The sequence below is a fragment of the Hevea brasiliensis genome, chromosome 3 (genome assembly GCF_030052815.1).
Source record: "Hevea brasiliensis isolate MT/VB/25A 57/8 chromosome 3, ASM3005281v1, whole genome shotgun sequence".
NCBI classification, from domain to species: Eukaryota; Viridiplantae; Streptophyta; class Magnoliopsida; order Malpighiales; family Euphorbiaceae; genus Hevea; species Hevea brasiliensis.
In genome coordinates, this window is record NC_079495.1 from 96931587 (window position 1) to 96943493 (window position 11907).

Below are 11907 nucleotides of genomic sequence, written 5' to 3' on the forward strand. Positions count from 1 at the left end.
GGTTTAGCTTGGCTAATGGTTCACCTAACCCCACTAGAGGCCTTAGAGAACCTAAGCTTGAGCCAATTCAAGTGACACAAGCTATGGCCCTATTTAGGTCCAGTTAAGCATTAAACTCTTTTAATTTCCTAAAATTAATTCTAATTAATTTCTAATTTCTAAAATTAACTTCTACATTTATAAAACTAATTTCTAATTTCCTAAGATTGTTTTATTACTTTATTTTATTGATTTTTTTGACCATTCTATGAGCCTCTGAGGTGCTTTAGGATTTCTTGACATCCATTGAAGTAATCATTATAGGGCTCATCACTACCTTTACAAAGTATGCATTTTAAAGGGATACAAAAAAATATGTGTCTACACTTTGTATCACAACATTTGTACAAACTATTGCTCACTTTAATAACGTTAAGTGCACATTTATGCTATGAAGTATAAATTCAAGGATGATCATCTTCAAAGACAACATAATACTGCTGTATTTTTCTTCCTTTCCCCATAATTAGTTGATAGATGAAAATTAGTATATGAAAAATGATGAAATAAATCAAATGAAGGAAATATTTATGAAAATGTATGATATTTTTTTTTGCTTGTAGAGGAAAGGAAGAAGGAAGATGTCTCTTTTTCCTATGGCAGCCCAGATGAAGATAAAAGTACAATAAAATATAGAACGCAATAATGTATGGGAGGTGAACATGAAGATGAAGATTTCTTATAAATCTCCAAACATCTCATTGATTCCTTTCCTTGAAGATTAAACAAATTGGGAAGATGAAAAATTAAAGCAAAAAGAAAAGAAGGTGAAGTAAGATTTTTAGGTTTCAGCAAACGCATTTCAATTTGAAGAAAGATAAAACTGCACATTAGAGAGAGGTAGATGACAAGGAAAAAATGATAGAGAAGATGAAGAAAGAAAAGTGAGGAAGGGGATATGGAGATTATGAGGAAAAGGGAGATGAAACTTCTTTTTCTACTTATTGGCAAACAATCTCTATTTGCATACTCATCAAAAATAGCATTTTATTTATTGAAACTTTTATTTTGCATTGTAATTTGTAATAGAGGAGATAGAATTTAAAATATGAAATTTGAAATTCAAAATTCAAAATTCAAAATTTACACATTGTTTTATGAAAAAATGTATATAGGCATTAGTGTAAAAGAACAAATTTTTTAGGCATTAAATTACACAATCATCCTCGTTGATCCATTTTAAATATAAATAAGTCATTCAATCTATTTAGGTCATAGTATTGATCAATCTCAAAAATATATTGTAATAGTTATTGAAATTTACTATAGATTTTAAGAGCTTTAAATTTGCCTATATACTAGTGCCAATATGACTTTGAAATTGGATAGTAACACTACTAATTACTCGGGTAATTTTCATTTAAGGTCACTGAATTTTGTGAATTATTTCAGCAATGTCACTTAATTTTAATTTTTTTTCTTTAAAAATCATTCAATTTTAATTTAGGTTTCATTAAAGTCATTATGACAGAATAACAGGTTTCTAGGTTAACCAATTAATCTGGAATTTTTTTTTTATAAATAAAATTATTTAATTATCCTTTAGCTAGCTACCTTCTCCTATCTTCTTCTTCGTTTTTCTTCTTTTCTCTTTGTTAACCTGTTGATTAGTTCCCTTCTCACTCTTTCTCCTTCACATCGCCACCATCGTCATTTCTGTTCACTCCTTTTCATTTTCTTTACTGAAAGAGAATTATTAAAAAAAATAAAATAATTACTTAAATTTTCATATCATTATTCTCCGCTTTCGTTGTCAGCCAATCATAGGCCCTCGACTTTCAGCAGACTAGAACTGCCCCCTGATAGCGATCTCTTCATTCACTTTGATTTTCCTCTCCCTCAGCCTCTCTCTCTTTGCACAAAACCTATCAGCCTCTCTCTCAATCTTGCTATAGCACATAAGGAACTCATCCTCACCGTTGCACAGGAGCAATGTATTGCCGCCTCTCAATTCTTCCAGCATCACAATTGCCCCTCCTCATCTGATGAGTTTATTGCCAGTCTTTGTATATAATATTGTTCGAAGCATATCAAAGTGGGAGATCTTGATGATGGGTATATCAATGCATTCAGATTCTGGACATTGCTCATTGATTTGATATTTTCTTCAGAATTAGTAGCCAAATTGTGGGAATGATGTGCTGGCCATAATGATAAGAATGTATGGGGCTTATATAGGGTGAGGGAAGGAAGCATTATCACAAGTGTCTAATGGGCTATAGATTTTGTTCCAGGTGTCTATCAGATTGCTTGGCTTCATGTCAATTTGCGGAGCTATGGAAGAGACCTTTATTCATAGGCTTTGCATTTGTTTGTCAGCCATGCAAGCTGGAGAGCAATTGTCCAAGGGAGTTGTGGGCAAATTTTAAGAGTTACAGCAACAAGTTTCTACCTTTGTTTTCAAAAATTGTGTCGATTGTTAGTATTCATTGGGAAGTTTTATGGGGTATTCTATCTGGCTCCTCCTACTAGGTTCTTTGGTCTCGCTCAGCGGCGGAGCCACAACTGAAACAGGGGAGGCAATGGACCCCTGAGTTTTTAAATATTTTTTGGGAGTATAATGATAATTTCTTAAAATATTAATATTTTTTATTATTATTATATAAATTTTATGGGCCAGTAAGCTCTGTAAAATTTTAATAAGTATTTTAAAATTTTATTAGATATAATATAGTAGTAATTTCTCAAAAATTAATTGTCTATTAATTTTTTAAAATTTTTCTTATCAATTAATATTTATTATATTTATATTATTTTTATAAATTACATATTTTAATTAGATCTACTAAATTGATTTTCTGGCTTTATCACTGGTTTCGGTGCAATCAATCTGTTTTCGCAGACAGTTCACCACAATCGATTTATTTTCCCAGTTTGTTTGGTTGTATGCTCTTAGCAATAGTTTGTATTTGATTTTTGTTTGCCCCTTGTTGCGTGTCTGCTGTTTGGTGTGGGTTTTCTCTAGCTCTCACTCTTATATATACATATATAGAGAGAGAGAGAGCTGGGTTTTGAATATGAGTTCTTATGGTTCTCGTTTTTTAGCATAATTCTTTTTAAGAGAGAGAGAGAAGGGAGGGAGTGCAAGAGAAGGCAAAGAAAAAACATGAATTTTAATATAAGAAAAGAGTAGTTAAATTCTTTTATAAAAAAATGTCAGGCTGGAAGATTAACTTGGAAATTACAATATTTAATCACAATAAATTTAATGAAATCCAAATTAAAGTTAAATAATTTTAAAAAAATAAAAATAAGTGATTTTACTGAAATAATTCATAAAATTTAATGACCTTAAGTGAAAATTAGTCTTGATAATTGACTACGAAAATTAAATTACGAGTGCTGACTTAAAATAGGCTCTTAAAGAAACTATAAAAATGGTGAACCACTGCATTAATTTCCATCCATTTAAATGTATATATATATATATATATATATATATATATATATATATATATATATATATATATATATATAATTTTCTTTTATTTTAATTTTTTTCCCACATTTGTTGATGAGAATTGAAATTTCAATCTTTTTCCATTCTCAATCCACTTCTCAAAACAACAAATTTACTTGCAAATTAATTTTTGGGAACTTGTGCAGACAAACGGTAAATTGAAGATTCCAATCTGTCATAGGCCCAAAATCACTAAAATTCAATCTAATTTTTCTTGAGATTGGTAAAACTTGGGAGGTTGTTCCCTCGTTTGACCCTGTCACCATTTGTTTAAAGTTAAAATTAAATTAATTTAATTTAATTTAAAATTATATTTAAAGCGAATTAATTGAATTTAAAATTAAATTAAAAATAAAATCAAACTTTGTGGAAAATTTTATAACTCTTCTAATATTTTTATATATAAATATTAAGGTTTGCTCACTTACAAAAATTTGAGGTAGTTTTTTAAAAAAAAAAAATCTGAGAAAAATTGAAAGACAAAGTTTTGCGTTTTTATATATCAATATTCAAAACGGAGAATTATAAACTAAGTTTTCAATTTTTCAATATTTAATTAAAATTTAGAAAATAATTTTATTTTTTATTTTTTTTATAAAAAAAATTTTAGTTTGAAACTATTTTCTAAAAAAAAAATAATGACTTTTCTACAAATAAAATTATAATATAATTTTTTCATAACTAAAATTATTTTTAAAAAATAGTTAAAATAATTAAAAGAGTTAATTATATTATAATAAAAAAATACATATTAAAAAATTTTAAAAGTAACTTATTGTTTTTAAATATGTTAATTTTTTTTATTATGAAATATATCAATGTTTTTTATTTTTAAATTTTGAATTAGAAATTTGTTTTTTTTTTATTTTTGATAGTTGCATTCTCCATTTTTTTTAAATTGTTTATAAAAAATAAAAATTGAGAATTCTCATAAAAATAGAAAATGAAAAGAAAAAAAAAAAAACAAATAAACATGCCTTAAATTGCTCTGCAAAGATTGAAGAAGCAATTCATCCAGCCCATTAAAATTATGAGCCTACATTCACTTGAATAGATTATCCAACATGAGCTCAGGTATCTTCAACTTCGATTTTGGGCCTTCCAGTTCGCCATTCTTTTCCCAATTTCAAGTCAACAAGTGATGAGTTACCTTTGGTTTAAAAAAAAATAAACATAAGAGCTTGTCCTTTTAACAAAATTTTGTGAAATTAAATTAAATTTTATATTTTATGTGTTTAATTTGAATAAAAATTAAAATTCTATTTTAAAAATTTAATTCTATAAAATTGGTTATAATTAAATTCAATTTCTATTAAATTTAATAAAATTTGAAATGAATTTTACAAAGCTTACATAACAAAAATTTTTTACTACCATCTTCTTATATTTTTTCTTTAAATAATCAATCTATTTATACTTGCTAGTTTTTGAAGCACGTGAATGTACATTAAATTATTTATAATTAGTTTTACATTTTTATAAATTTACTTTTAATTTAAAAAATTTAAATTAAATTTCTAAAATTGAGTGCAGTTTTATTTAACTGATTAAATTAGTCAAAATTCATATTAGAACATAATATTTTATTTATTAAAAATAAAATTTCCTTTCTCCTTTGTGTTTTTTTTTTTTCTTCTCTCTTTTCACTCTTTATTTGCTATTCATTGTGTGGTTATTATTTATAAAAGATTAAAAGACATTAAAGTTAATTTTGTCCACCATTTATCACAAATTGATTGTGAATTAACAAGATTCACGTGAAATGTTACAAGCCAATAACTGCCAATTTATTGAAAAACTCATCCAAATCAGACGATATTGTTTGTCAATTGGAAGTTTTGGGTAAGAAGTTAAGCATTGCTATCAATAAATGATCTGATGCTTGAAATGGTCTAAATTTTCATCTAAAACTCATGGTCGTGATACCATTGCTATTTTCAAAAATTTGTAGTAGCAAGGAGAATACTTGGGACTATAGCGAAAAGGGTAGAATAATTTGTTTAGCTTGTAAGTTTAGGAAAGTTGGCTTGTGCGAAAGAGGGAGAGCTAGGTTGTAAGAACAAAAAATAGGGAGAAAGTTGATAAAGGAAAAAAGAGAGATGAAATTAATTTAAATAATTTGGAGTACATACTTTTTTATTTAGCTGCTTAAACTAATATATTAAAATTTTATAATAATCAACATTAAAATACTGCATAATGAATATAAATGCAATAGTTCAAAATAGTTGCCATATATATATATCATAAATTAATGGTAGTAATTTGAGAATCACTATATCTACTACTATTGTTGTAGCATAAAGTAACGGTTTTATTATATTTTTACAGTAAAGAGAAATCACTACCTTTAATAGGTGTAAATCATTATTATGATTATTATTATTATTATAACAATGATAGCAATTTTGTTAATTTTTTGATATAATTTATCCATTATATAGTTTACAACGGTTTTCAACCGTTACAAAATCATTGTCATATATGCATAAAGACAATGATTTTATAACTATTATAAAGGAATCGTTACCTTAAATCTAATATGTAGTAATGATATTATATAGATATTTAAAATATTTTCATGTATATTATTTTATTGTTATTATCAAAGTCTTTCACATTTTGTAAAATTAGATAAAATTTTTAAAATATGATAATTGCATATTTTAATATTTATATATTGTTTGTGTATTGATTTAAATTTTCATGTATCTTTACATCAAATAATTTGATTACACAAATTAATAGCGATATTATATAATTTTCCTTTTTTAAATTTTTAAATTTTTACTGTACTATTAAATATCATAATAATATTTTCATTTTTTTAAAACATAAAACGTCAATAAAATATAATTATATACAAAATTTTAAATTGTATTATATTATTTATTTTTACCTCATTATCAATATATTTTTTCCATTATCATTGGTAATAAGGTTTCATAATTTTTTTTTGAAATATTATAATTTTAATCCTTCATTTTTTAAGTGAATTTATTGCATTAATTAATTTAATATTTTTTTATATTGAAGTATGAAAAAAAAAAGATTTAAGAAAATAATAAACTCAAAACTCATGAGATTTGTTATTGTAACTCTAAATTCTCCATAATAATTAAAATATATTTTTTATATAACAATGACATATAATAATGATAAGTGAAGCTATGCAAATAATACCATGAAAATTGTTAATCAAAATAAAAAAATTAATTCTAATTTTTCTTATGAGCATATAAAATAAAAAAATTATTAAATTAATATTATAAGTTATGCTCTAATACTTTATCATATATATAATGCAGCAATAGATTCACGTTAAATGTAATTTTTTTTTGACAAATAGCTCCGATTGAGACTTAAATTTGTACTTTAATAAACTATTGTTTAATTATATCATCAAATTTTAGTATTATATTTATTAATTTAATATTATTATATTTCACAATTAAAATTTTTATATAGATAGAATTCTACATAATTTAAAATAAATTAAAATTATTTATTATAATAAATTTAAAGCCAAAATTTGAAATTAAATTATAAAAAATAAATTTAACATAACTACATAATCAATAACTTTCAATCCACCGTAGCCATTTCAATTTATAGGCTACAGTTATAAAGGGATATATAGCAAGCTAAGAGAACAATTTAACATTTAGGAGCATTTGCATTGGTTCTATTTTTTTTTTTTAATCAAACCCACTTGAAATTTATTTCACAAAGTTTAATGCTTAATCAACACGTCCATTGACTTTAATATATAAAATAAACATATAATTATAAATTATATTTTGCTAATGTAATTATTAATGATTAGTAGCATATTACTGTTAAATTGAATTATAATACAATTTCTATAGTATATTGGATGAATTATTTTTAGAATAAAATTCCTTTGGAGCAGGACTCTCGTAGTAGGATTAAATTTTTAATTTATATTTAATTAATAATTTATTATAAATAATATAAATATATGAAGGTATTTTTATCAATTAAAAATTCGTTTCCTTATTATTATTATTAGATAGATTATAAATAGATAGATTGATTAAAAAACTTATTGAGCAACATTAAGTAAATTAAAAATTTAAAAGGGAGATATTTATAATATCTTGTTAATATTATAGCTTATTAATTTTTAGACCTATTGAATTTTTACTTTGTAAAAAAAAAAAAAAAAAAAAAAAACCTCTTATATAATATGAAAAATCTTTCACAATAAATCTCATATATTACGGGACAGGTAAATTTACTTATATTTATTGTTATATTGTTAATTGGTTGTAAACTTATTTAGTATAAGATTTTTTTTATAGAGTGAAAAATTATAATTTTTAATTTTATTTTTATTATAATTTAAGAAAAAAGGAGCGAAAATGAATTATAAATATGGAATTATATCAATCATAAATTATATAAAATTTAATTGTATTCTATATTTTAAGTATTATTATACAAAGTAGTAAAATTTATTTAAAATAAATTTTAATTAAAACTCAATTAAATTTTATAAAATTTTGTTGAATGAAATTCAACGAAACACTATGTAAATATTCACAAGAAAATGATCACAAAGTGAAAGGGAATGACGCATTTAGGTAAATTTTGTGCTCAATATTCTATGGAGGAGTGACGCTTTCAAATTGATTGCAGCCTCTAATCTTGACTTGTACCACCTCCTTGTCGCTGTTAAATATCTCGCAGCACTGTCTTCGTGGTGCCTGCTCGTGCAATCATCAATTCCAAGCGTGTTAGACACAACAAGTGATGAAATGCTATTATTTTTCTATTCAAATTCTTATCTTCTCTTAACACATGGGCTCAAATTGCGCATAAATTGAAGCATGGAACAGGTATTGCAGAATATTTTCAATTCCTATTTGTTGGGATTTTGATTTTCCAAGCATTCTAACAAACTTATTTGATTTTGAGAAAGTCAAGTCTGATTCATGGTCAGTAACCTATGGCCCTCGTTGCAGGTTGGACAAGTAATCAATCAACAAATCAGAATGAAAAGTGGTCAAAAATTCTCTGCACCTTTCTCGTATATTACAAGACATGACTTGATAAAAATTTATTTATTAATCAGTAAAAAAATTTAATTTAAAATTTAAACTTATTGTTACTCAATTCAATATATTTACACTTTAAAATTTTAATATATTAGTGGTTGGATAAATATATTCTATTTATTTTTTTTATTTCCTAATAAAAGTAATAAATTATTTGTCTTTTAAAAAATATTAGAGAAAGAGAGGTAAAGAAAAGTAAAGTAAGCTCACCATTTTAAAGATGTCGGTGTTCAGTGTGGAACTTGTCACGTTGACAGAAAGAACGGCCTGAAGAGAAGCATAGTCCGGTCGGTCACAACTTTCATTTCCTTTCTCCACGTGTCTTTTATACGTGGTCAAGGCCTGACCTCGCCCAACACTCTCAATCCGATCCAAGAAATATATAACCGGTCTCTCGCACGGGTCTTGACTCATGGGTCGGGTGTTGAACGTGAAGGGCTCAGGCTTCCAAGTCCGCCATGTTCGAAACGTTCTAAACGCCATATCCAGCTGCGTGGCTTTCACTAAAGACGGATACAGCTGGATGGTGTAGCCCCAAGAAACTGATACTGACCAATTACGGTTGAAATCGTAACAGAAACTGTATTGTAGAGTCCGGCCCGGATCCAATCTGTAAGGTTTAATGAGCTTTTGGAGCGAGTCAATCTGGGTCATGCCTGGAAATATTGAGTTCATATTGTCTAGGTGGTGGAGCGACACCAATGGCGCCAGTGGATGTGCGGCTAGTAAACCATATGGGTTTCCTCTTATGTCAACCTGCAATCACACCAAACAATCTGTAACAAAAGACAACAAAAAATGGAAAGTTTGGATCGAAAAAATAAGAAAATTCATAATATTTATAATGAGTCTTATAAATAAACCACAAAACACTGAGACTAGACGGGGACCTGGTGGAAACCAAGCTCTTTGGTTAGAGGGATTCCAATCTCGCTCATGCAAGCCTGGATCCTCTGATCAGAGCCATAAAACCAAGAGTATCGATCAATGCACCCATCCAAAACCCTGACGAGCTCCTTTGCTAGAGGATAACTAATAGCAAATCCACCACCCCCATAAGCTGTAGAATAAGAGTGTATCACGTTTTGTTCAACGCTTTCTGAATTTCCTCCGATATAATACATTTGATTATGATCGTATTTTGCTAATACCATCACTAAATTCTCCACAAAAAATACTGTATCATCATCTCCCATCACGAACCACCTCACGTTATCCAATCCTAGCTCAAAACTTTCCTTAATAATACGGGCAATGCGCAGAGAAGAGCGAGAACCGTACCGACAGCTGTACTTGAACCTCGAAGTGTCCTCTGAGACTTTATAAGGAGGGGAAGTATTCGGCCATGGCTCCGTCTCTGGAGGCGTCTCGTCGAGCCAAACATACCCTCGGGTGATTTCAGGCTTCCACCATAGCTCACAGTAGTGCCGACGCCGATTCCATGTCCTTGATGAGCCACCAATACCAAATAAAATATGGGATATATTTGTTTCTTGATAGCTACCACCAGAAATATTATTACTCTTGTTGAACTTCCGGTGACCAGATAGTAAAACACCATCGCATTCCGGACAAGACGCCCACTGAGATTGGTTAGAGAAAACAGAGTATAAAAGAAGAGAGATTGAACCAACGGTGCCAACAAGAAGAGTTGCTTTTACGAATAAGGAGAATATGTCACTTGTTTTGAGAGAAGGAAAAACCAGGAATTTCCAGGATTTGAAAGGGTAGTGAATTGTTTCTCTAGGAGACAACATATCTTTTCCGTTGATAAAGGAGAGAGAGAGAGAGAGAGAGAGAGAGATTGAACTTGTAAAGAGAATGAACCAAGTCTTATAGCTCAAGCCCCTTATAAACTCTGTTTTTAAAGAGAAGAAGTGTAGGTGAAGTTGATGTTTCGTTTTAACTTCGGAAGATAATAAATGAAAGAAAGATTTGAGCCTTTTATGCAAATCAGGGAGTGCTCTGCTTAACGGTATTTGCGGGGACTGATTTGTCAGATTCACAAAGCCAATTTCTTTGTGCTGATTCTTCAAAGGGTTGTTAATATTAGGAATGAAAATTCCTTTTCTTTTTCTTTCTTTGACTTGCTCTGTGGCCTCTTCAAAAGGCAGATCAACAATGTAAAGACGTCATTTTTCTTTATTAATTATTAAATGCATCGGAACATTAAAAAAATAATATTTTTTTTATAAAAAAAAAAACCTTTATATATTATAAAAAATAAATTTTAATTGATTATTAGATATGATACATATACACGAATAATATCTTACTCTTTCTCTCTCTCTCCTCTCTCTTCTTCTCATTTTTTTTTAGCTCTTATTCTTATTTGTTTCAGCTTTTTTGGTAGCTACCCATGGCTACCATTTCTTTTTTTCTTTTTTTTTTTTTTTTTTCAATAATTTCTCTTTTTATCTTTTTGAAATAGAAATGTGTTTGATAAATCTAAACTTCATCACACATACACCTAATAATATCTTACTTTCTCTCTCTCTCTCTCCTCTCTCTTCTTCTCATTTTTTTTAGCTCTTATTTTTATTTGTTTCAGCTTTTTTGGTAGCTACCCATGGCTACCATTTCTTTTTTTCCTTTTTTATTTTTTTTTCTCAATAATTTCTCTTTTTATCTTTTTGAAATAGAAATGTGTTTGATAAATCTAAGCTTCATCGCTTCTTTTACCAGGATTTAATGTCTAAGTTTCATCACTTCTTTTACGAGGATTTAATGTCTCTCATATTCTATGAGAATTTGGCATTTCCTCTTTTGAGAATGTTGTGAGGATTTTTTTTTTTTTCCATCAAAGTTTGAAAAGAAGTATAATGATAAGTGGTATAAATTTTCTTTTTTTGAGAATATTAAAATTTGATAGTTTTCATATTGATTTTCTAAAAAGATATTAGAGTCAAATGGATAAGTGAAGCATGTTGTAACAACTTAAAATTTTTAATAAATATTTTTAATTGAGTTAATAATTTATTAATAATTTATTCATTGTTTTAAAATTAACATTTTCATAATGGTATTTTTTTAAATGAATATTATTTTAAAATGTATTATTATTATTATTATTATTATTAAAAATATATTTTTCTTGATAAATTTAATAGAGGTATTAGAGATATTTTAAGTTTATTAGTATGTTAATATATATATAAACTAATTATTAATCAAATAGTACACAATGTAATGTGATGGATGAGAGAAAATACTTCCTTGGGAAGTGTGTGAAAGTGTGCAGGAAATGTTAAAAATAAAAAATGAATTTTGAACTAACAGAACTCCGCTTTCCTTTCTTTCTCTCTCTCTCGTTAACTCTCTTTCTCT

The 11907-nt window shown here is 27.2% G+C and overlaps 1 protein-coding gene across 1 annotated transcript; it reads right to left on the reverse strand.

Annotated features, from left to right (window-relative positions):
* Positions 1 to 7991: 7991 nt before the first annotated feature.
* LOC110647121 (uncharacterized) lies at positions 7992 to 10486 on the reverse strand. The gene is made up of 3 exons (XM_058144096.1): positions 9471 to 10486; positions 8791 to 9336; positions 7992 to 8229 (listed from the first exon to the last, which is right to left on the reverse strand). Exons 1-3 carry the CDS (start codon positions 10335 to 10337, stop codon positions 8128 to 8130), a joined length of 1515 nt encoding a protein of 504 aa, XP_058000079.1. The 5' UTR covers positions 10338 to 10486; the 3' UTR covers positions 7992 to 8127.
* Between the last annotated feature and the right edge of the window lie 1421 nt (positions 10487 to 11907).